This window comes from Stegostoma tigrinum, chromosome 20 (assembly GCF_030684315.1).
Source record: "Stegostoma tigrinum isolate sSteTig4 chromosome 20, sSteTig4.hap1, whole genome shotgun sequence".
Lineage (NCBI taxonomy): Eukaryota > Metazoa > Chordata > Chondrichthyes > Orectolobiformes > Stegostomatidae > Stegostoma > Stegostoma tigrinum.
The window spans coordinates 39,089,109-39,116,149 of record NC_081373.1 but is presented as its reverse complement, the minus strand read 5'-3'; the positions used below and the strand labels follow the sequence as shown (position 1 = coordinate 39,116,149).

General features: G+C 40.7%; 1 protein-coding gene across 1 annotated transcript in view; it reads left to right on the top strand.

Annotated features, from left to right (window-relative positions):
* Positions 1 to 27,041, top strand: part of LOC125462080 (cilia- and flagella-associated protein 46) — a 216,794-nt gene that overhangs the window by 85,598 nt on the left and 104,155 nt on the right. Inside the window, exons 25-32 of the mRNA XM_048551592.2 lie at positions 2,338 to 2,422; positions 4,814 to 4,961; positions 5,350 to 5,533; positions 6,440 to 6,599; positions 8,841 to 9,076; positions 12,298 to 12,405; positions 13,958 to 14,122; positions 26,218 to 26,366. Coding sequence (XP_048407549.2) covers positions 2,338 to 2,422; positions 4,814 to 4,961; positions 5,350 to 5,533; positions 6,440 to 6,599; positions 8,841 to 9,076; positions 12,298 to 12,405; positions 13,958 to 14,122; positions 26,218 to 26,366 — 1,235 coding nt within the window. The remainder of the gene's footprint in view (positions 1 to 2,337; positions 2,423 to 4,813; positions 4,962 to 5,349; positions 5,534 to 6,439; positions 6,600 to 8,840; positions 9,077 to 12,297; positions 12,406 to 13,957; positions 14,123 to 26,217; positions 26,367 to 27,041) is intronic.

Here is a 27,041-nt window from a genome sequence, read left to right as displayed (position 1 = left end):
GTCTGTTTGTTTGGGTTTGTTGCTGAGAAATCGGCGGACTGTGTTCATAGGGTGCACATTCTTTTTGAATACGCTGTATAGGTGATTCTCCTCTGCTCTGCGTAGTTCCTCTGTGCTGCAGTGTGTGGTGGCTCGTTGGAATAATGTTCCAATGCAGCTTCGTTTGAGGGTATCAATAATACCCTTACTGGCATAACATTCACAAAAGAGGAGGAAAACAACAAACTGCCATTCCTAGATGTCACAGGAGAGCGAACAGTCAATGGGGAACTTCAAACCAGCGTCTACAGGAAAACAACACATACGGACCAAATACTGAACTACAGAAGCAACCATCCCAACACCCACAAACGAAGCTGCATTAGAACATTATTCCAACGAGCCACCACACACTGCAGCACAAGGGAACTACGCAGAGCAGAGGAGAATCACCTATACAGCGTATTCAAAAAGAATGGGTACCCTATGAACACAGTCCGCCGATTCCTCAGCAACAAACCCAAACAAACAGACAAAATGGGCTCAGAAACCATAACCACTCTCCCCTACATCAAAGACATTTCCAAAATGACTGCCAGACTACTCGGACCTCTTGGCATCAGGGTAGTCCACAAACCCACCAACACACTAAAACAGCAGTTAATGAACTTAAAAGACCCTATACAGACAACAAATAAAACGAATGTCATCTACAAAATACCTTGCAAGAACTGTGACAAACACTACATTGGACAAACTGGCAGAAAGCTAGCCACCAGGATACATGAACATCAACTAGCCACAAAACGACATGACCCACTATCACTTGTATCCTTCCATACAGATAAGGAAGGACACCACTTTGATTGGGACAACACGTCCATCCTAGGACAAGCCAAACAGAGAGACACACGAGAATTCCTAGAAGCATGGCATTCCAACCGGAACTCCATCAACAAACACATTGGCTCCAAATCAATCTACCATCCCCTGAGAAAAAGAACAGGAAATGACATCACCAACACAGGAAATGACATCACCAACCCAAGGAAACCTAACCAGATAAATAGAAAGCGGGACATAACACCAGCGCTTCGTTGGAGGCTCACTGATGATGTTACCTAGAATGGTAACGAAATGTCTGAAAATGAACCTTGCAGCTCAGCGAGCAAACTCACATCCAGATTGAGGAAGGACTTAGGGAAACGGGCTCTTAAGGGTGAAACACAACCTAAATGTATTGTCAGCACAGTATAAGCCAGATATACACCTAGTAAAACTTTCAACTGCCAAGGCATTGCCAATTAGATGCTAGAACACAGTATTACTGTGTTTCACCCTTAGGAGCACATTTCCCTAAGTCCTTCCTCAATGCCCAACTCTAACATAGCTTAAAATTCTTCAATTAAGGCTACCTGCCTGACCAGAGCTTTCGGTGTCACTCAACTAGGCTAAGTAGAGTCCTATATGTCTCTTCTCATTTAGCTTCTCAATGCTTCTTCTCTCCTCCACCCCCATTCTACATGCATTTGCCTAGTAAGGAGTGTACAAAACATTCATACCCTTACAAGACAGCAGGGAAACATCTGGAAGTACAAGCTGATCTCCTCCATATTGGCAAGATGCCAGCCGATGTATTGTTGGCATTATGAGAGAAGATGGCAGATCCCCAAAGGAATTTCAACAATCCCTCCGATATTAACCTTTCAGAATGGTGTGGGTGAGAGGTGAAAATGATTGCATTAATCAATGTTGAATTAATCTTGCCTCTCTGATTTGAGTTCCTCATTTTGAACAATTAACAGGTTGCCCACAGAAGCCACAGTGGGCCTCGTAAATACTGGCATTTAATTCAGATTTGACACAATTTCAACGCTGAAAACTGTGATTCATGAATAATCAATCTTGAAAGCATTTATCGCATTGCTAATCGTGGTCCTACAAGTATACCACGGGCCACCAGTCCTTTTTGGTGTACAGTTGACCTGAATCCTTACCCTGCTGCTGTTACCAAAACAGCTCTCAAAAAGAGATCAAATGAACCACGGAAAGGAAAATATTTACATAGTGAAGAGGAAAGAGCAGAAGTGCGGGATAAATGTAGCAAATCTTTCAAAGACCTGGCATAGTTATGCCTTAATGCATCCTAAGAGCTTCCAATTTGGCAATGCGCAGTTGATGTGAGAAAGTGAGTGAAATGACAAATTTGCTTCAACCAAATACATGCCTTTAGAATGTGACATTTTGTCATCAAGCCTAATCGATCAATATATTCTCACCAGCATTGCACGAACAAAAATGTACAATGATTTCACAGATTTTTTTTTATTAACTGCATTGTCTTTTCATTTTGACCAGCAGGAAGAAGAAAAGGAAGAAATAATTACGAATTCAAAAGTTAAACAACAACAACTTCTCTTTGCTCAAGGAGCATTATCAGCATGTTAGTGAAAACTGAGGAAATTATTTGCAAATTCTTGTATTAAAGCAAAACAAAACAGAAATGGATCTTGAACTCGGAACAAGTGAAATGCGCACGTTCACGTACCCAAACATGCTTTACACACACAACTGATGATTCATAGGTTTCCTTTCTGATAGCCAATTTCATGAACAGGAAGTTATAGATAATAAACAGTGTGGTGATTTATAGCTCACACTATCACTTCTGCTGAATTAATCTTAAATCACAGAGGGGTACTGAGCTTGCAATGCCTTCTTTGCCTATTGTCACTGGGTTGAAATCGAATAACAAATTTATTAAACTGAGATAGTTCTTTAATTTGTTTAAACGATAAATAATTGAATTCTGTTCAGTCAATTTACAATGTTCATCCATGAAAATTGCAACAACAAAATTGGATGTTTCCCTCAGCTAGTTGACATTGATATTTATTCTTCTCATGAGCTAGTAGTTCCAGTTAATGTACCATTCTATTAACTTTTCCTTTCATTTCTTTTTAACCACCAAGTAAATTATTCTCAAATGTTACCATGGTCTCTGCTTCAACCTCTAACTCTGAGGTACATAACCTTCCCGCCTCCTGGGTAAAGTAAGTTTCTCCTGCTCTGCTTGCATACTTGACTTGTAAGTAACGTTTCCTTATTCTTGTGCCCTCAATGTCAGGCAGCGTTTGTTTCATCTACACTGGACTGTTTCTGCAAACCACTATCACATCAAACCATTATTTTGCACACCCAATGGCTCTACATGAAACCTGAGTGTGCACTGTGGCAAAGCCTGGAATTTTAAAAGATCATGAATTTCCCAAAATGCAGGCATTTTATTTCAAGAATTTAACCCCATGCTTGCTCCTGAACCGGTCTCTGTTATTCCTCCTCTCATTTGGGTTTGAATCCTCATTTAACTTAATTAACTTGTTTCCCTTTCTATTGGGTATTTCACTTCACCTTTACCCAACTGAAGATTTGCCTCCTCCTCAGTAGCTTTCAATCTTGTAAATTCTGAAACAAAGCACTTTTTTAAGTGCCCCTTCTAATTTCTGTTTGTCATCTACTGAGACATGGGGTGGAATTTAATGGAATCCACTGGAGCAAGTGTGAGCCACAGGAAGGATCAGGGAAATTAGCTGTGATGCCCCTCATCTGATTTCTGGTGACTAGAAAATTATCCCACATTTATCGGGGAGCAACAAGGGCCCAGTGGAGGATTCCCACCAGAATGGAGCAGTTCAGTTAGGCTCGTGAACAAGCTGAATAACTGTCCTTCAACCTATTTGGATTTAATGATGACTAATAGATTTAATGGGACATATGTGCATCTCCCATGTCTTCTAAAAGTATTTCCTTAGGCTTCATGGGGACGGCGTTGAGATTTCGCATGACTAATTAACAGTGCATTGGGAAGTGGCAGCCATTGAAAGCTATCAATACTTTTACATGCCCTCCCACCCCCCATTCGGTCCACAGTCTCCTTGCTAGCGACACTGTCTTCATTGCCTCCATTGGGTAGCACTCCTATGTCTGAACCAGAATGGGTGGGTATAAGTTCTATTTCAGAGGCTTGAGCTCAAAAATCTACACAGATGTTACAGTGCAGGCCTTCATGATTGCTGCATTGTTGAGGTGCAACTTTTTGGATGAGCTACTAAACCAAGGTTGTGTCTGCTTTCCGAGTTCTGAAGTAAGAGAGTTTTTGTCCCTGATCTCCTGACCACATTAATGACCAATACTAAAAACAACATTTTATCCACTCATAAACACATTGTAGTTTGTGGGAATGTATTGTGTCTAAAATTGACTTCTGCAATCTCTATCTTACAACAATGACCATTTCAAAATTAGCGAATTGCTTTTAAAGTACTTTGTGATGACCTGAGTTTGTGAAATGTGCTATGTAATTATGATTTGTTTTTCTGCGAAAGGATCATTGGACCTGAAACATTAACTTTGATTTTACTTCATAGATGCTGCCAGACCTGCTGAGCTTTGCCAGCAACTCCTGTTTTTGTTCCTGATTTACAGCATTTGCAGCTCTTTCAGTTTTTATTTGTTTTTCTTTCTTTATTTTTCCTTTCTCTCTTGTCCAAATGAGTAGGACTACCCTTTATTTGTTCCATTCCACCCATATCCTACATATCAAACAAGAATCACTAGAGTAGTTGCCCCTTTTATCGAGCTTTTGGTCACATATCCCTATGTTTCCTCCTTTGATTCTGTGCGTTTTATTTTGTTATGCTTGATTGAAATGTAGTGAGACATTTTACAATACTAAAAGGCTAAATAAATGAAAAGTCTATTAGTATTTTGTTCTGATCTGTGTATATCTCGTAGATGTGTAATAACTTATACCTGATGATATATTTGTTTCAAGCTGTTGATGATCCTGAAGATGATCAGAAACTAGTGGCAGCACTGTATGGCCTTTTATTCCACATTTACGTGAATAAAGGAGATTGGAAAGCTGGGCTGAAAGTGTTAGATGATGCCATTAGGGATATGCCCAGGTGTAAACAGAGGCTGTAAGTAAAACATGATCCAATGAAAGTTAATCCTGCGGGCATGAATGAATATAGAAACGATGTAGCAGGTTTTTGTGACCCCATGTCCCTAATCGGATGGTGGCTTGGGAGAGTGTGGCTCTGATTTATGTAGACTCCATGCACATATTGCACCACTTGCTAGTCTTGGGTTTGTGAGCTCTTTTTTTTCTTTGAGGAATAGCATTGAATCTGAACTTTCTATGCTGTTTTTAGCAATAGAAAATGCCAAAAGTTCAGCACTCGACAAAAACCTGCTTGGTAATGAACATTTCATGTTTGCAATTAGCATTCAAGTTTTAGTATTGATTAAAAATCTAGAAACCACTTCAGTAATTCACAAATTATTTTTGTTATTCTTTATTTGAAGGCTTCTCTTCAAGCATAGAATTATGGTGAATACAAGACTTGGTCATGGTATCAGCATGGACATGCAGAAATTGAAGGATGACAGCGAAGAATATGTATCTTACATGTGGCACCGTGTAGCAGTTTTCTCAAAAGAAATTACAGATCAATTAACTTGTTACCAAAATTCGATAGATGTTTTGAAGGTATTTTGTGCATTTGGTAATTAAAACAATATGCAGTGTAAGAAGAATATCATGTTTTTAATTTCATTCAAATTCTTGCATTGTGGCACATCATCAAACACTCATTCATCATGTTTCTCACTACCAAAGATTTTCCTAATGATTATGAGCCCAGTTCTTTCCAGCGCAGTCCAATTCTGGTCACCCAGTTATAGGAAGGATATTATTAAGCTGAAAATGGCTCAGAGGAGATTTACCAGGATGTTGCTAGGTATGGAAGATTTGAATGATAAAGAAAGGCTGGAACTTTTTTCACTGGAGCTTGGGAGGTTGAGAGATGATCTTAGAAGTTTATCAAAATATGAAGGGCAGAGATAGGGTTAATGGTAGATAACTTTTCATTGAGATGGGGGATTTCAAGACCGGGGGCATATTTTTAAGGTGAGAGGAGAAAGATATTAAAAAGACATGAGAGGCAAATTCTGTACATGGAAGGTGGTTCGCGTATGGAATGAACTTCCTGAGGAAGTGGTGGATGTGGGCATATTTACAACATTTAAAAGACATTTGGGTAAATAGATGAATGGGAAAGGTTTGGAGAGATATGGGCCAGGAGCTCGCAGGTGGGGGCTAGTTTAATTTGGGATTATGTTTGACATGGACTGGTTGGACCAAAGAGTCTGTTTTCTGTGCAGCATGACTCTGTGTTTGCACACCACCTCTCGCTGTCATATTTTCTGCCAAGTTCTCCTTTATCCAAGCCCACTCAAATATTCCGTGATTCCAATCCCCTAGTCCAAGGGCATAAACTCCATGTCACTGTTGCAGATGTGTTTTTGAGATCTGTACTTATTCATGAGAATGCTTTTGTGTGTGGTTGTAAGTATTGTTGCATTTGTTAATGTTTTTTGAATGATAATATTTCAGAATCCAGAAAGTAACTGGCAGAAAATCAACCAACTGATTGCATTTGGTGAATGGCTATATTGCAATGGATTTCCTCAAAGTGATGCTTACTGCCCCTTGGACTGGGCTGTGGATTTACTTCTAAGCATGAAACCAAGTTTAGAGATTAAGGAGGAAGCAGGTTGGCTGAATATATATTTTTCAAGCATGGAAATTTTAAGGTGGGGCTGATCGACCCTGACCAATTGGATGTCAATTTGGTATTCAAAAAACAGCATCAGTTCTCCTGTTGACTAGCCTATCTAAAGGATGGCCTACACCTGACCCTTTAGGTGCTGTAGCCTGAATCCTTGCACAGATGAGATGGTCCTGACTTTATGAAAATGAAGCTGAATCCCCAGCCCTACAACTATTTTTAAGCCAGGGTTGAGGGAAGGCATATTGGACTGGGAGCTCCTTATGACTTACACATCCTTGCTTCAAGGAGGCAGTTATTGCAGTTGCTTGGAGAGTCAAGATGCCCTTTTACGCAGGTTCCAGGACACCTTTGGGAGAAGCCAAGTGCTCTTTTATATTGTGGAATATAGACATAAGTGGGCATTTAAAAGTATGTCTATTTCAGTACACTTCTCTGGAATGCAAACCTGACCATCTGGGGAACATACTCCATGCTTGGATTTGTGGAGCTGGTTATTGTCCTGAAATGATGCTCTTGATCTGTGAGTGAAAACTCAGGCCTATGTGGAATACCATAGCATTTACATTACCCAGATCCAAGTGAGAAACCTGCTCAATTTCAACGCAGAATTTAGAGACCAATTTCTAGAGTCAGCTTGTTGCTGCTGTCTGCTGCAGGACTTCATAATGGTTGCTCAATCTTTTTTCACGTTATCATCTTAATCACCATACTGACTGACTTTGTAACATTTCTCCCTCCTCTATAATTTACCTACTGTACTGACCCACCATCAAGGCTTGTGCTTTAACCTTCTCACTGCTGCATTCAGAGTCATTTCTCATTTGCTCCCATCCATCCTAACCCATCAGACATTAACCCAACAGCCTTCTACTCTGTCCCACTGAACATCTCACCACCTGTCCCCCACCTCCACCAGTACTAACAACTGTGTCAGTCACTTTTACATCCATCAGTACCTCCCTTTCTGTCGCTCCAAGAGGAACAGCTCCCAGTAGGGCGGGAAGAACCAAGACATTTGGCAGGGTGGCTGACGTTGAAACCTTTATGTCTTACGAGGTGGGTATTCTGACCCTGCCTATCCTGAATGGTTGGTTGACTGTGTCGAAGCCCCTGGACTGAAACTGGAGGCTGGCCATTGACATGGTGTGCTGTGACATCCTGACTGAGGACTTCTGACAATTGTAACAATCTTCCTGACTATGTTAAAGAAGAAGCATTATGAACCTGGTAGCTCTAGCAGAGGGGCCATAAGGCACAAAGACAGGCCAAGGCCAGACTGAGATGCTGTGCACATCCAGCTAGGATCATAGTGAGTGAGCGAACAAGCAGCCTGAGACTCAGCCTGGTCCAGCCTGAGAGCTGGGTATTTGTCTCTGCACACAAGTGTCTTTGCAGCACTGATGGTTGCTTATGTGCCCTTTGATATGCAGTTTTGAAGTGGATCAGAGATGTGCCATGAGCAGGGAGGCTGGATGCCTCTGTCCATGGATTGTTTGGTGAGGGAGGAGTGGGGCTGGCAGCTGCTGCTTATTGAGTATGCCCTGAGTTTTGTTGTTGGATTTCCAAGTTGGCAGTCCAGAAGAGCAAATGCAAGTTATCAGAAATGCCTGGCCAAGTCTGACCTCATGGATGTACAGTTTCCACATGGCAGAAGGTAGGATAGAAAACTGTTCATTTATGAGGTACATTTGAGGTTAATAGGCCTGTTAACAAGCACTAATTGCTCCTGAATAGATACCTTACCAGCACCAAGCAAGAATCTTGTCTCGACCCCCAGAACTATATTAGAAAATACAGCGAGTTGTTCTCAGCATTGAGAAAGGCAACGCTTGACTTTTCTTCTAATTCTCCCAGTTTCGTAGCATAGCCCACATTGTTCCAAACCTGATAAGATTAAGCCCACAGTCATCAGTCCAGTGCTGAACTAATGATGATACAAAATAGTACCCAAGAGAAATAGTGGAAAATAAGCTTGGTCATTATCAGTGGTGAGAAAAACAGTGAAAATGTTTCCTGAGTTACGTAGTGCCATCTCACGAGTACACAAAAAAAAAGTTGCAATCCCACTTGTTGTGAACAAATTCACACCATCATGTCATGTCTTTTAAAATGTGAAGGCTACTATGTCCATTTAAAATCATCAAAATTTTGCAACTTAAGCTTTATTACTTTGGGTGATAGAGATGTTATATTTATTGTTTTTTGTCTTGATTTCATGTTCAGAAGACCACTTTGCAAAGGAGAATCAATCAAAAATTGACAACTTGGTTCCGACAAAACGTCAACAGTTGATTGGAGTACAATCTATTAACACTAACCAATCCTTAGAAAACTTACAAGATGTGAGACAACTGGAAACATTAGTGATTGCACAAACTATAATGGCGATAGTAGCAGGTCGTGAATCATGCAAGCAGCATTGCTTAATGGCATATGGTTATGTTATGTGCATATGGCAGGTAAGTGCTGCATGAATCCTGTACTATACTTATACATTACGTAGTTACAGTATACGTAATCTGCTTTATTCTCTCACGTGAAGCCTATTTGAAAAAGCAATAATCAAAACAGTTTTGCATAAATGAACCCTCTAAAAGTCATATATGTCAACTGAAACAAAGTCTGATTTCCTGGAATTGTTTTATTATGTTTTTGGGTGACTGGAGTGATCATGGATTAGCATATTACACCAATTTAATTTGAGAGCTTTGTTCGATGCACTTTGAATGCATCTCTATATACACAGAGAGTGCTCAAGCTCAAATAGTTTAGAGCCGTTTTAATAAATTTGAATTGCAAAAATAACTCTAGGACATCATTTGGATGTTGATTTTCCACTTTGTGGAGTGGAAGCAGTGATGTGGCTCTCAAATGAAATTAAAGTGGTGTTCCTTTAAAGGAATCACTGAAGACCATTCATACAGATAAAAAATATTTTTTATTCTATTTAACTGTGGGACCAGGAAGAGCATTAAAACTGCCCTGATCCCAGAAAATAATCGCTCAATTCCTTGGAAATCAGACTTTTCTGGCGAAGTTATGCAGTGAATTGAGATTCATTCCCTCCCCAGTTTGTTGAGATGGCAGTTGTTGGCACTGCGTTGCTATGCCAAATTACATTTTTAACCTTTGTCTTTGCATTGCAGTAGCAGGCAACCTGTTCTAGCCTACAGTATCTATAATATTATCTAAAAATTACATATATAGCCAAGGACTCACATTTACTTTGCTGGTCTGTTTGGTCCTGGACAGAAATCTACTTCCTGAAATCCGATTATGCAGAGATTTTTGACCTCCACATTTGTTACTACCTTATACTCTTATCTGTGTTGGATTGCCTCAAATACAGTATCTAGTCTTTTGTTATGGATTCGACCATCTGAATTTTCACACAGAATTCTTGATCTTGCACAAAGCTACGTTTGATTTACTCACCATATTCCTGATTTTGCTCTGAATTCTGCTCCTTTTCTCCTCTGAAGTAATGGATCATTTAGCTTTTTGAATAAAAGTACAGTTTACCAGTGTCCTGAATTATATTTACACCTCAACAAATGCACCTAAGTCTTGATTATCTGATTTTTACCTCTTTACTGCTTGAACAACTTTGATGTATGCCAAAGTAATTCACTGGCTATGAAGCAATTTGAGCTATCTTGAGATCATGCAAGCGGGACTTAATCTCAGTCTAAGATAATGAATTGTGAGGCTGGATGAGCACAGCAGGCCCAGCAGCATCTCAGGAGCACAAAAGTTGATGTTTCCGGCCTAGACCATTCATCAGAGAGGGGGATGGGGTGAGGGTTCTGGAATAAAAAGGGAGAGAGGGGGAGGCGGACCAAAGATGGAGAGAAAAAAAGATAGGTGGAGAGGAGAGCATAGGTGGGGAGGTAGGGAGGGGATAGGTCAGTCCAGGGAAGGCGGACAGGTCAAGGAGGTGGGATGAGGTTAGTAGGTAGGAGATGGAGGTGCGGCTTGGGTTGGGACGAAGGGATGGATGAGAGGAAGAACAGGTTAGGGAGGCAGAGACAGGTTGGACTGGTTTTGGGATGCAGTGGGTGGAGGGGAAGAGCTGGGCTGGTTGTGTGGTGCAGTTGTATCTGGAGGTTGGTGGGGTGGTGTGTGAGAACGAGGGAGATCCTCTTTGGGCGGTTGTGGCGGGAGCCGGGTGTGAGGGATGTGTTGCGGGAAATGCGGGAGACGCGGTCAAAGGCATTCTCGACCACTGTGGGGGGAAAGTTGTGGTCCTTGAAGAACTTGGACATCTGGGATGTGCGTGAGTGGAATGCCTCATCGTGGGAGCAGATGCGGCGGAGGCGGAGGAATTGGGAATAGGGGATGGAATTTTTGCAGGAGGGTGGGTGGGAGAAGGTGTATTCTAGGTATCTGTGGGAGTCGGTGGGCATCAGTCGGTGGGTACAACGCATCATCCTCCGACACGTCCGCCATCTACAATCCAACCCCACCACCCAAGACATTTTTCCATCCCCACCCCTGTCTGCTTTCCGGAGAAACCACTCTCCCCGTGACTCCCTTGTTCACTCCACACTGCCCTCCAATGCCACCACACCCGGCACCTTGCCCTGCAACCGCAGGAAATGCTACACTTGCCCCCACACCTCCTCCCTCACCCCTATCCCAGGCCCCAAGATGCACATTAAGCAGAGGTTCACCTGCACATCTGCCAATGTGCTATACTGCATCCACTCTACCCGGTGTGGCTACCTCTACATTGGGGAAACCAAGCGGAGGCTTGGGGACCGCTTTGCAGAACACCTCTGCTCGGTTCGCGATAAACAACTGCACCTCCCAGTCGCAAACCATTTCCACTCCCCCTCCCATTCTTTAGATGACATGTCCATCATGGGCCTCCTGCAGTGCCACAGTGATGCCACCCGAAGGTTGCAGGAACAGCAACTCATATTCCGCTTGGGAACTCTGCAGCCCAATGGTATCAATGTGGACTTCACCAGCTTCAAAATCTCCCCTTCCCCCACCGCATCCCAAAACCAGCCCAGTTCGTCCCCTACCCCCACTGCAGCACACAACCAGCCCAGCTCTTCCCCTCCACCCACTGCATCCCAAAACCAGTCCAACCTGTCTCTGCCTCCCTAACCTGTTCTTCCTCTCAAACCTGTTCTTCCTCTCACCCATCCCTTCCTCTCACCCGAAGCCACACCTCCATCTCCTACCTACTAACCTCATCCCACCTCCTGAACCTGTCTGTCTTCCCTGGACTGACCTATCCCCTCCCTACCTCCCCACCTATACTCTCCTCTCCACCTATCTTCTTTTCTCTCCATCTTTGGTCCGCCTCCCCCTCTCTCCCTATTTATTCCAGAACCCTCACCCCATCCCCCTCTCTGATGAAGGGTCTAGGCCCGAAACGTCAGCTTTTGTGCTCCTGAAATGCTGCTGGGCCTGCTGTGTTCATCCAGCCTCACATTTCATTATCTTGGATTCTCCAGCATCTGCAGTTCCCATTATCATTAATCTCAGTCTGTTCCTCTTTCCTTTTATCTTTGACTTTTCCTATATATCAGTCTAATTTGTTTGTTTATGAATAAAACTAAACAAGCAAGGATGTTGTCTGACTGTTGAAAATAGCTTTAATTTGAAGCTAAGTCATTGTAATTGATCAATCCTAACTTTTTTTTGTTCCCTAACATTTTAAACTTAGGTATCATTGACAGCAGCAGAGACAGTTATGAAACAGTTATCTATAGCTATTTCAACGAACCGTACTGACACAGGAACAAAGTCAAATAAATCAAAGGGCAAGAGAGAGGTAATCTGCAATAAACCTGAAGAAAAACATTGAATTATTTTTTATTTAGCACACATTATGTGAAATATAATTGTGTTTCCTAGCTATCTCAGATTTGCAGCTCAGTCTGGTTTGGTTTAGATACAGCACCAACAGCATAACACTTAATGCCAGATGAGGGTCATTGACTATATGGGTATAGCCAAAGTAACATAGCGTCTCTTGACATGCACCTGGTTTACACCCAATTCTTAACCAAAATCTGATCTTGTCTTTTGCTGGATTCTGTTTACATGTTTACAGAAGGGTCGTGATAATTGTGGATGACTTTTCTGAGAGATGTATTAGATGAAGACTGCAGTGTGGCAGTTGTTACATGGGCAAAATTATGGTCTTGTGCCTGTTACCTACTCTATTTCCTTTCCCTTTCAGCTTTATCTGTGTTTTGTGTTTTATCATGCTGCTTCTATCTCACCCCTTCATAACAAGCATCATTTTCAGATTTGGTAGGTGACTTTCCATCAGGATGCCTCTTCTGCTACTAGTCTTTATCTGGGTTGTCCTGCCAAAGCCAGTGACTTTTAGCTGTTACCATAGAACTGAATTTCTACCTAACTTGAAGAATTTCTTAGGATGCTAATAGTGTTCAGGGTAAGCAGGAATATGCAGTACAGGAGCTGTGGAATGTCCTTTGATTCAAACTTTAAAAAGAAATTCTGAAGTTTGTTTAATTTTCTTTACAAGATTCCATTATTATTGCCTTTTAGTATTTGTGCCATCATTAATTTGCACATCTTTGCTTCTATATAATCTCATGATAAATTCTGACAATTGGTTTTAGCCTCACAAACTGAGTGGAGCAGAATTAATTTCATTTCCAAAATTTCTACTCTAAAACCTTAGAGCAATTTCATTTCCTTTTGGACTGAACAGGAGAATTTATTGACCAGAGGACATGGTTGATGGTAGATTAATTTAAAGAGTAATTGTCAATCTTATGATACATTGTGAAATACAACAATTTGTGTCTGTTATATAAGTATGTATGTTGCCATGAGCAGGGTATAAGTAAAGGCTCGTTGCAGAACTGTTACTGGATAAAGGGGGGTCAGTTAGCTGGATGGCTAGTTTGCAATGCAGAGTAACAGTGTGGGTTCAATTCCTACAGTGGCTGAGGTCCTTCTCAACCTGTCCCCTAAACTAGGGCATAGTGACCCTCACATTAAACCACACTAGCCATTGCTCTCTGTAATGAGAGAACAGCTCTGTGATCTGGTCGGAATACAATGACTTTACCTTTTACCTTACTGGACAAAATTTGAAACCAAACCACATAAGGTACCAGGGCAAGTGAACAAAAGTGTGGTCAAATATCTAGGTTTTAGAAGCATCTTAAAGGGGATTGAGTTGTGGAGAAGTCAGCAATGGAATTCCAAGGAGCAGATCCAATGGACGGAGGAAAGAAATTTGGGATGTACGGCAGGGCAGAATTGTTTGTTTCTTTCAAGAATATCAATATAATGGTAACATTCAAGCAGTTCCTAATTTTTGGAGTTTTTTTTCCCTCTAATAGTCAGCAGTGGAGGCTCAAGATAAGGGCAAATTAAAAATGTTGCCTGCAGTGATGCCCACTAATCCAGAGGAGTGGGCAAATTTTGTATGCCCCAGTGAAGTTCGAGATGCATTTAAGAGGGGCTCAAGCTGCAGCTTGATCAACAAGAAAAGTTTCCTGAGACCTGTAAGTAACTAAACTATTTCTGGAATTTGGGAGAAGTTATAAATTTTGTGCCACTCAATTAGATATTTTCATAAGTCGACTTTGACATATATGAGAGTATGGAATATCTTGTTTACACTTTCCAATTTTCCAAGTGAGGTAACAGGATCTCTTCAAACTGAAAGAGTCTTTTAGAATGTCTTACTTGCCCTCAAAGTTAGTAAGTGTATTACTAGTGCGTGGTAAAGTAAATCGCCAGTGGTATGGGATGGCATGTGGTGCAGTAAAGGGTGAACAGATATATAAACTTCCTGTTGTCTGCTATTTCATTGATTCACTAATTTGTTGATTTAAACACTACTCTCTTAATTTATGAACTTGCTGGTACCCATTGTTTTGTTAATTACCTCAATTGTTGTTGTGAAAGTTGCTGCATTAAATAACTTCCTTTTTGCCTGTTGCCAGCTTAATTTCTTGATTTACTGTTTTCTGTTACTCTCTATGAACTTACTCTTCCCCTCAAGGTTCATCTGAATTACTTGCTGTTGTGGAGTTGTCTAGGTTCTCCTAAAGGCTTATATGCTATTCAGAACATGAAGTAATAAATTTGATCTTCTCACAACTCTGGAAAATCCTTATTGGTTTCTATTCATGCATGATTGTATATTTATGATCTCTAGAATCCCTACAGGGCAGAAGCAGGCCATATGGCCCAATGAGTCCATACCACACTGAGGAGCATCCCACTCGGACCCACCCTCTACCCCATTCTTACCCTGCATTTCCTGTGGGTAACCAACCTAACCTGCTCATCCCTAAACACTGGACAATTTAGCATGGCCGATCCACCTAACCTGCATATCTTTGGACTGAGAGAGGAAACCGGAGCACCTGGAGGAAACCCACGCAGGCACCAGGAGAATGTGCAAACTCCACACAGACAGTTGCCCAAGGATGGAATCGAACCTGGGTCCCTGGTGCTGTGAGGCTGCAGTGCTAACCACTGAGCCACAATGTCGCCCAGAATCTCTAATTTTGGACTCATTAAAAAACACAAACATCTTCCCTGTCATGACTCAGTGGGGTAGTGTAAATAAAACCCCATTATTCCTGAAGTCATGACAGAAATTAAAATTTTTAAAAGAAATATGCAAATTCCCCAAGCCAGCTGATTTTCATACCAAGGTTGGACATGAAATTTTTATTTGTTACAGGTCATTAGATTCTAGCTACAGCTAAACAATTAAACAAAATTAAACAAACTTGACAATTTTATTTCTAAATGACTTGTAAACACCCCTTTACAAAGGCAGTCAAACATAAATAGTAAAAATAATGCATAGGTGGAGGGAAAACTGATAAAATAGTTCAGTTGTCTGCAGAAACAAGATCTGCTATGTTGGTTATTGCTGATTCAAAGGCTTCTCCTTGACCTTTTTCCAAATGTTTCCCTGTTATACAAGAGGCACAGGGTAGCTTGTTCACTTCTGAAACATATGTGACTTACCCAATTCAGTGTCACAGCTGGTAGTATCTGCTGAAGGAAAGATAAGTTGATTTTCTTCTGTTGTAAAGGGTGTTGCAAGGAACTGAGAGTGGTTTTCTGGCAGCAGGAAATCTGCTGGTTTCTCTCCTGATCTGATTAGCTTCTACCTGCCTTACTCACAGCCCACGCTATAAGCTAATTGACAACCAGTCACCTTGTTGGCAGACAGAGGAACTTTATCATTGATCATTGGTCCCTAGACTACAAACCAATCAGGTTCACTTGTAAACAAACCTTGGTGCCAGCTCATCACATTGCTGCAACCCACGGCTGCTCAAAAAGGGTTCACTACAGGTATCAAATTCTCTCCTTTAAGAATGTGCATCCATCCTCATTCAAACTGAGTTCAAACATTTCTTTCTTGTTTCAATCCATGGTTTTAAAGCTAGAGATAGAAAGACATGGTTTTTACATCCCTAAGATTTCACACAGAATCTCAGAATTATTACGGTGTGGGAGGAGGTCATTTGGTCCATTATCCGTGCTGGCTGTCCAAATGAGGATATCATTTAATGCTATTCTTCTGTCTTTCCCCCTAAAACCCTGAATGTTGTTTCTTTTCAAAGAATAATCTAATTCTATTTTGAATGCCTCAAATGAACCTGTCCCCACTGCATTCTAAGGTAGTGCATTCTAAACCTAATCAAATGTTACTTGAAAACATTTCTGCACGTATCACCTTTGCCTGCTCTTGATTTTGATCCTTTTACAAGTGGAAAAATGTTCTCTCTATTTACGTTGTTCACATCTAACATGATTTTGAAAATATTTATCAGATGACTTTTTAGTCCACAATAAGGAAAAGCATCTTAATTTCTTCATATTATCTTCATAACTGTAATTATTTATTTCAGGACCATTCCCATAAACCTCGTCCTCACACTCTAATGCAATCACGTCCTTCATAAAATGCAGCATCCAGTGATGGAATTGGTACTCAGTAGATGGAATTAGCACCTTAGAGAAATTCAACATATCATCCCTGTTCTTGTATTCTATGCCCCTATAAATAAAGCATAGGATACTGTATCTAGGATAATGTAACCCTATCAATTTATTAAACTGCTCTCTGAACCTGTCCTATCATCTTGAATGATTTATGCACAGATTTACTTAGATTCCTCTGCTCCTCCACCCCTTTTGGAATTGTATCGTTTATTTATATTGTCTTTCCATGTTCTTCATTCCAAAGTGTATCACCTCAAACTGATCTTGATCTGTCAATTATCCACCCACCTCCAATTTGTCATTGTCCTTTTGAAGTTTTACACTGTCCACTTTACAGATGACAATGCTTTCAAGTTTTTTTTGTCACCTGCACATTTGTGTACTGTCCACTATAATCTAGATCATTATCATATAATACGAAGAGAACAGATCCCGTCACTGACTCCTGAAGACCTGTGCTACCAATCTTCTTCCTGCTAGAAAAAAAATTAATTAACCATTACTTTGTTTTATATCACACAGCCTGTTTTGCATTCATGTTGCTATAATCCCTTTTACTCCATGAGCTGCAACTTAACTGTGTCGTGCAACACACACTAAATGCCTTCTGCTGGAAGATATTGTATGTCATATCAATAGCATCGCCTCAATCAGCCCTTTCTGTTTTCTCATCAACAAAAGACTACATTAAGTTATGGTTAAACAATTTTCTCTCAAGATTTGCAGGCTTTCCTTAATTAACTCTGCTTTGTGACTAATAATTTTGTCCCAAATTGACTATTTACAAAGCTACCATTTCATAGGCTTATACACATAATCTTAGGTCTGTGTTCACTGATGTTACTGTACCTGGTATAGACATGGGTGACTGAACATGTTGTGATGTTTTGTAACTGTCTTAAAGGTGCAGACCTGTCTGGTCTGGGAGCTGTACCATTTTACATACCTCCTTTTCCCCTTTTTAAAAAGAAGGAACGTTTTTGCTGATGAACATGCATAATGATGCACACAGATAAATTACCTCTGTACATGAATTCCTCGATAGATATATCACTGGACCAGATCTAGTCCTAATTGATATTGTAGCTTTAGCCGATGATGATGTTTCTGTTATTGTGGATGCAAGTTGTAAATGTGAGATTTTTGTCTAGCCCAATACCTTTAGTATCAGTGTTGCCATCTTCTGTGACGGGTGTTTGATGATATGGATTCCAGATACGTCATCCACATCTTTGCAACGTGTGAGCATTGTTCATTACACGGTTAGAGACTAGACATAACAGCATAGTATTTTCCCATGAACCCATGTATTCTTGTGAAAATCTCAAACCATATTTACTTTGTCCTGGTTTGAATTGGATAATTGTCTGCATGCCTGGTGATCAGACTCTTGTGAGATTTTGTCCCATTCTTTCCACAAGGCGTTGGACGTTCATGTACATCGGGTGATAAGATTGTGGGAGATAAAAACTGATTTGACTCCAAAACGTTTGAATTGTTTATGAGGATAAACCATTGCTTAAGGGGTAGCACATAGGTTTATCTGAAAATCTTGACATTATAATTAACAATTAATGATGAGTCTTATGGTGTGAAAAGTACATTCCATGAGACCTTTGATAAACAGTAGTGAGGAGAAGTGGCAATATGTTGAACATCCCAAGTCCTCCATGTCTTTGAAGAGTAGCTTAGTATACAATAGACTTTTTTTAGATGCAGTTTGATGTGGTATGCTGAACAAAGTAAATTTGGCAGCCAATGTATTTCCTTTTATTTTTCTCCCTTTCTGACTGGAATAGGAGAAGGACTTTTAAAATGTAAGGATTGTGGGAGGGATTGCTGCATGTTGTTATTTAAAAGAAAGGTACCAGCGCACATTCGAAGTGCTGTTTACAATGTTGCTTGTTCAGCCAGTGGATGAAAATATGGTTGCAGACAAACTGGCACCAGACTGTATGTATAAAATAAGATTTGGCCGGTAACAAGTAGTTAATTGGTCTGTGGAGTAATGACAAGTTATCAATGACAAAGGACTTCTGCCAATAACTATGGCTCCTCCCCAGTACCTTTTCAGCTAGTGGATATGAATGAGAAAGGTGCTGACTTTATCTCTGCAGCTAACAAAAACACTTAAAGCCTGTAGGAAGCCAGTTGATTTTCCTTCACTGGTTGCTGTAAACTGTTGCTTTTAATCAATTAGTCAGAGACTTAATAAGTGGTGAAGCAATTACTCTGCACCTCCTGCAAGTACCTGAGGCCAGAAAGCATCAAATGAAAGGCCTTGATGAGAGCTAAAAAATCACATCAGCAAAATCTGTCAACAGGGACCATCAGACTGCCTTCCTGATATTTCTCTCCACACACAACATCAATGTTATTTTTATGTCTGTCTGCATGTATGTAGGGAGTGTTTTAGTACTAGTAGTAGCATTATTGATTCGTCTCTCAAAGGGAATTTGGTGAAGGAATCAATCACCAGAATCTAATCATGTGTATTGATATGGAAAATATAAATTACAATTGTGTAGCATGTCACAAGATAAATCTTGTGTGGAAGGAGAGGTTCTCTTAACCGTGTGATATTTTTTGAACATCGTCATTATTTGATTAATGTCCTTATTTATGCGATGGACCACATCGATACACAGATTATATCATTTTTTTCTGTACCAATGTGATCTAAGTGTGTATGGTCCAGCAGGCCTGGACATAAAGTTAATGGAATTACACCATGTTTGCCTTTGAAGTCACATTCTTGAAAGTCCTAGGTCATCCCTGAATGACCAGAAAGTAGATAATAACTTGGCGAGTTCAGGCCACCTCCAGATGATGCTGTCTTTGAGCTGTTGCAGCTAGTCATCATTGAAACATAGAGGATGGGAGAAGGAGTAGGCCATTTGACTCCTTGAGCCTTATCCATTGCTCATTATGATCATGGCTGATTATTGAGCACAATACCCTGATCCTGACAACCCAACTCCTTCCTTCCCCCACCAATCCCTTGATCTTTTTAGTCACAAAAGTAATATCTACCTCTTTGGAAGCACATAATGTTTTGGTCTCAACCACTTGCTGTGGCAATGAGCCACAGGCCCACGACTTTGTACATGAAGAAATTTCTCCTTATCTGAGCCCTATCCTTAAAATATGACTCCTGGTTTTGGACTACCCCACCAGCAGAAACATCATTCCTGCATCTAACCTCTCTGGTCCTGTTCAAATTTTATAGGTTTCTATGAGATCCCCACCCATTCTTCTCTATCATCTGATGTAGTTTGTTGAACCTACTCTGCTTGGGTGTGACTGAAATACGTCAGAAGATTGTTATAGTCTGGAGACTTTGTTGTTGCAACTGATGGTTTTGTGAGCCTTTGGATTCTAATATTATCTAGTTTTTTTTTCATTACAGCACAGTACAGGCCCTTCGGCCCTCGACGTTGTGCCGACCTGTCATACCGATCTCAAGCCCATCTAACCTACACTATTCCATGTACGTCCATATGCTTGTCCAATGATGACTTAAATGTACCTAAAGTTGGCGAATCTACCGCCGTTGCAGGCAAAGCGTTCCATACCCTTACTACTCTCGGAGTAAAGAAACTACCTCTGACATCTGTCCTATATCTTTCACCCCTCAAGTTAAAGCTATGCCCCCTCGTGCTTGCCGTCACCATCCTAGGAAAAAGGCTCTCCCTATCCACCCTATCTACAGAGGGCAGTATTAAAATACACTGAGCATCCTGGGTTTTATGAAACGAGACATAACGGATAAAAGTTCTATTTAACCATATGTAACATTGGTTTGGGTTGAATTGGGCAATAGTTTTGTGAATGCCGGTAGACTGATGCTAGAAGATCCGTCTGTTTCAATGATGTGAAATGTTTGGGTATCAATTCTGAAGAGCTATATGGCATTTGATAGATAATGTCAATGTATAGGATGTTGAACCTGTTGTAAATTGTTAGTGGACTTCAGTGGACTGCATCATGCTTTCCCAGTTTCCTGAGTGCATTTTGTGTAAGATGTATGAAGGGATAATAGTTGCTGTGGCACCGGTGTTCATGTTAACAAATAGTGCATGTTGTTCATTCCTTTGGAAGTGAAGCTTTTCCAGTGGACCCCATATGGTGTGTCAGTTTGAACATGTGCTGCCTGATTGTTGTTTACAAACCATAACATTGAAGTTACTTTGTTGACATGCGTGTATGCCAGGGACACAATTTTGGAAGCTTCCATGGCATTGACGCTTGGTTTGCCTTTTTTCGCATTCTGCTGTCAGGGACTGTGTTGTACTTAAGGTTTTTTCTACACATTTTCACCCAGAGTATCAAGCACTTTGAGATATATGCAGGCTGCCGTGGTGGATGAGACAAACACACCTCATTCAAGATTTGGAGATAATAGGAACTACCCATGCTGGAGAATCTGAGATAATAAGATGTGGAGCTGGATGAACACAGCAGGCCAAGCAGCATCAGAAGAGCAGGAAGGCTGACATTTTGGGCCTAGACCCTCCTTCAGAAATGGGGGAGGGGGAGGGAATTCTGAAATAAATAGAGAGGGGGGAGGCAGATGGAAGATGTATAAAGGAGCAGATAGCTGGACACGTGACGGATGGGTCAAAGAGGCAGGGATGGAGTCAGTAAATGTGACCGTTGGTGGGGAGTTAGGGTGGGGGTAGGTCAGTCCAGGGAAGATGGACAGGTCAAGGGGACCGCATCCCAAAACCAGCCTAGCTCGTCCCCGCCTCCCTAACCTGTCTGTCCTTTCTCCCACCTATCCACTCCTCCAACCTCAAGTCTCAGCTCCACCTCTTACCTACCAACCTCATCCCTGCCCCCTTGACCTGTCTGTCTTACCTGGACCAAGCAACCCCTACCCTACCTCCCCACCTACATTCACCTTTACCGACTCCATCCCTGCCTCTTTGACCTCTCCACCTATCTACTCCTTTATCCATCTTTGATTCGCCTCCCCATGTCTCCCTATTTATTTCAGAAACCCCTACCCCTCCCCCATTTCTGAAGCAGGGTCCAGACCCGAAACGTCAGTTTTCCTGCTCCTCTGCTGCTTGGCCTGCTGTGTCCATCCAGCTCCACACCTTGTTATCTCTCGTTCAAGATCTGGATGATGTTCTGAACCTGTTGATGGCTGTAGTAATTGTTGCAGATTAAAGTACTTGCGATTGCAGCTGGCCTGCTTGTTTGCTTCAAACTTGCTTCTAATTTTGGTGGAGCAGCAACGGTATGTTCTTTGGGGTAGCCCAGAAGAGCCTTTGATAGATGTAGAGGCAATGACCAGTTCCATAAGCCTTTCAGCAAAGTTAGCTTTATTAAAATCGCATCCATATCTTCCTGTTGATACCTGCCTACAAGTTGGTCAGTGTTTCATCTGGTCTCGACCATGACGTGAGCGCTGACATTCTGCAAAATTGATTCCGTCTTTAATTTCGTCTTTTAATTCTGAAAACAAAAGATTCTTCTTGGGATCATTGCAATCATTGACAGAAATACTGGATTTTATTCCTCTTAATATTTGATTGCTTGTCATTCTTTGTAAGTTATCTGCTGATCCATAAATATTAATTCTTTCTTTCACTGACATTTTGACAGAATGCCAGCGTGTGGCAATTCATTCTTATTTGCTTGCTTTCCATTTTTATTTAACTCTTTGTTATTCTGACTTTTTAAAAGAACAATCTGCATTCCAAGGTGGTGCTTTTTCTATTTTTCCTTCTTGGGTTTAAAATCTTTTTTTTGTTACTCCCGCTTTACCTGTAGCAGTTGCTTTTTCTTTTTATTACAGCTTTAAAAGTAGTTTTTAGCTTGTCTTTAACTTTTGTTGTACCTTTCCCCTAAAGAGTTGTATGTTTATGGTAGTGGGTTTTCACCTGTAGCAGCATCACACCAAAAAATGGAGTGATGGTATCATGAAGTCACTTTTAATTTTGAAATAAGAAAATGACAGAATTGCCTGCTGTCTGAGCACAGGTAAGACCTTTGTTGGAAAGAAAGCATTATTTTCTGTGATTTTAAGCTGCATGTGTTTTTTGGGAGCCTTTGAAACTATTTTGACAGTTTAAAATTTCAACTTTTAAAATCAACATCAGCATCACGCACTTGTTTTAAAGAGAAAGGGGTGCAGTCTGCACTGTACTTCGGTACAGGGGTTTGTAGCTGGTAGTTTTGGTTGGAGCATTTCAGCTTCCTATCTCCGGCCTCTCAGGGTAGGCCCTTCCTCGCCTCTCCCAGAGCCTGCCAGCCTATCCCTGAGAGGAAGTCCTGCCTTCCACATGTGAATGGACGAGTGATCATTTAAATAATGAAGGGGGAGACATTCTTCCCGTGGGTGGGCTCTGCCCAAATATTTTACTTAAAGGAATGCAGACCATGCGTCCTATAAAATCCAGACCTATATTGCTGAAGCAAATATATATTGAAATAGGTTGGATACTTTAGAAAGTAAATATACCTTTTTGCCTGAAAAATATAAATAACAGAACCTAAAATCTGATAACCCGCCATATGCTGTACAATTCGACATAATGGAGCTTCAGAGCCGGCTACTGCAACATACTATTATGTTGCCACCCAGTGGTTTCAGACTGAAATTGCATTCAGGTAGCAAGAAAATTTTGCTTTTCATTCATCCAAGAGAGCATCACTAGCGAGGGCAGCATTTATTGTCCATCCCCAGTTGTCCATGGTAAAGTGGTAGTGAGTTGCCGCCTTGAACTGTTGTGGTTCAATTGGATACGTACACCTATAATGCTGCAAGGGAGAGAGTTGTAGGATTTTGACCTGGTGACACTGAAGGAACAGTGATCTATTTCCAAATCAGGATGCTGCTTTACTTGAAGGTGAAATTGGTGGTGATTGAGTTCCCCTGTATCTGCTTCCCTTGTCTTCAAAATGGTAGTGGTCACCGGTTTGGAAGGTGCTGTGTAAAGAGCTATGGTGGACTTTTTCCAGTGCATTTTCTGAATGGCACACAATGGTGGTACCAAGCACCAATAATGGAAGGAGTAAATACTTTTGCTTGTGGTGCCAATCAAGCGAGCTGCCTTGTCTTGGATTGTGTTAAGCTTCTTGAGTGTTGTTGGAACTGCACTTATCCAGGCAAGTGGGGAGTATTCCATCACAGTCCTGATTTATGCCATGTAGATGGTAGACAGGCTTTGGAGAGTCAGGAGGCAAGTTATTTGCTACAGGATTCATCGTCTATGACCTGCTCATGTAGCCACAATATTTCTTGTCTGTGCTTCATTCATTCCATGTCTCAACAGTGTGGTCTTAAGTTGGGATGTTTAATTGAGATTATTCAAATATTGATACAACCATATAGGCTACAGTGGTTCAAGACTCACCATATTGTCTGGTGGAAAATTAAGAATGGTCAAAAATGTTGACCTTGTTAGCAATGCTTACATCCCGTGTAAAGCAATTTTTAAATAATGCTATTGGTATAAGATTGCAGTCATTTCACAAAACCATGTTTCAAAAATGCCAATGGCACTGCTAGCCACACAGTTAATAGTTTAAATCATTCTAAGAATCATCAAAATGAGAGTATGAAGCAGTATTAGACGAGAGATAGCAGAAAGCATCATGGTTAATTGAAGGAAAAGGAGCAAGGAATTCAATATCCGCATTTAAAGCTATATTAAAAAATTAAAACATCTGTGTACTTCTGTTTCATAGTTTGCACCAAGGCATTTACCAAACTGAGACGTGGACAGATGATTAAAATATTATGTAACTTGGACATGGAAGGGGAAAAACTGAAGACGGGTTCATAATTTATATTAGAGCTAAATAGCAGGAGTCAAGATTAACCATGAATTGGTAGCTTTGAAAAAAGTATGACGAGAATTGCAGTCTTTCTCCAGATGTTTGCAAACATAAGCCAAATGATTGAAAAACATCTACACGAATTGCCAGAAAACTTAATAGGTGGACAGAGTATAATTAATCTGATTTAGGCTGGTGACAAATTAATTGGGGCAGTTATAGACAAAAATTTGTGAAGATTCCTGGACTGAATTTTAAAAAACAAATCCTGTAATAGATGTGTATTATCATTAAACTGCAGGAAAATAGTGTGCATTGGTAAGATCAAAGAAAATGATTTCATAACATGAAAAATAAGAGTGGACACAAGTTGAATCTTTTTCTTAATACATTGGCCTAATAACTGATGGGAAAAGTGATCAAAATGTCTTAAAATTCATAGCACCTACAAAACAATCCTTTGTAATAATGTCAGACTGCTTTTGATATAAAAAAAACTTCATGAAAAACAGAATCAGATCATGGAAATGCTTCATCTGATCAATGATACTATGTTGATGTTAGTTGGAATATAAACAAGATGATGCAAGATAAAAATGACAGAGTATCATAGAACATTACAGCACAGTACAGGCCCTTCGGCCCTCGATGTTGTGCCGACCTGTCGTACCGGTCTCAAGCCCATCTAACCTACACTATTCCATGTACGTCCATATGCTTATCCAATGATGACTTAAATGTACCTAAAGTTGGCGAATCTACTGCCGTTGCAGGCAAAGCGTTCCATTCCCTTACTACTCTCTGAGTAAAGAAACTACCTCTGACATCTGTCTGATATCTTTCACCCCTCAATTTAAAGCTGTGCCCCCTCGTGCTTGCCGTCACCATCCTAGGAAAAAGGCTCTCCCTATCCACCCTATCTAACCCTCTGATTATTTTATATGTTTCAATTAAGTCACCTCTCAACCTTCTTCTCTCTAATGAAAACAGCCTCAAGTCCCTCAGCCTCTCCTCGTAAGACCTTCCCTCCATACCAGGCAACATCCTAGTAAATCTCCTCTGCACCCTTTGCAAAGTTTCCACATCCTTCTTATAATGCGGTGACCAGAACTGTACACAATACTCCAAGTGCGGCCGCACTAGAGTTTTGTACAGCTTCACCATAACCTCTTGGTTCCGGAACTCGATCCCCCTATTAATAAAAGCTAAAACACTGTATGTCTTCTTAACAGCCCTGTCAATCTGGCTGGCAACTTTCAAGGATCTGTGTACATGGTTCAGAGCAGTGTGATAAGGATTAGTTGGACAACTGCCACAGATCATTCTCGGTTCTGATATAACCGGATAGTTCAGTTTTCATGCGGTCTCATGTTATAAGAAATTATGTAATAGCTGCGCCACTTAAACTAATGGGGCTGGAATCGCGTTATAGCCAATACAGGTAAGGAAAGTTTGTGCTCTACAAATAGTGGTCTAAATTCTTAAATCATGTTAAAGCGAATTCGTGTCGAGCAAACACGCGTTATAGCAGAACCGACTGTGAAGAAAAAGTTATGACAAAAGCAGTCACATAAGAATACCTCTTACAAGCAAGACGCAACTACAATTCTTTGAGGGGGGAGAGAGAGCAAGCCAGAGAGAGAGACAGTGAGAGAGAGAATGCCACTGTGTCACAAGCCATTCCTAATGTTTACGATGAAGTTAACTACAGGATAATAATGTCAGCTGCACATGAATCTCATCCATCCATTTATACCTTCTGGATAATCAAAATAAATTTGAAAACCTAATTCCACAAGACTAACTAATCTTTTTTTTCCCCTTTTGGAAGACCTACAGTTTATTCTACCTGGATTTATTGGTGAAGGAGTTGCAAGCCATTTCGTACACACACCTGACGTTGCCGATTCTTCAGCTGGCAGACTTCATAGCCAGCGAGGTGTTGGATAGCAAGAGCCTCTCTGATTTTTACCATCTCAGGTTTTTTGATGATTTTTTCAAAGTGCAGTAATTAGTTCTCTCCGAATGTTATATAATTTCAGTAATTGCCTCTTTCTTTATGTTTTCTTTAAAATTTTTGTAAATTGTTTATTTAAAAGGAGATTCAGTCCAAAGGCCACGTTTTCTCAGCCATTTCCCCCTCCCCTACTTACCTATGGCATTATGTCCTTTAGAATTGGCCAGCCTCCACTTCTCCAGCTTGTGTTATGTCCATCAGACGACAAACTGTTCTTCATATCATTTACTGAATGCTGCTTACTCATAAGCCCTCATAAATTGTTCACTTTAATGGAATGATTGGAGCTACAAATATTACTTCCGCAATGATTTAACCAATGTGTAACAGAACTTCAACATTAACCTCTCAATTTTGTGACCTTCACCATCCCTTTTTACAGCTCCCTGGCTCTGCATCCTTAGACCTTTCTGTTTCTCATCCACTTTAAGATTTCCAGCAATTCACCTTCAGTTCCTTTCACTACCATGTTTTCTCAAATGTTCTCAAACTGCCTTCTGCTTCTACCACTGTCGTTAGACCATTAACCTTGTAATATTCCCCAGGAATCACCTGCAATTTTCGTCACTCCTTTATATCTACAACAATTTAGTATAATTGGGAAAAAATTCTCTTGGGTATGTTCATACCATCTATTT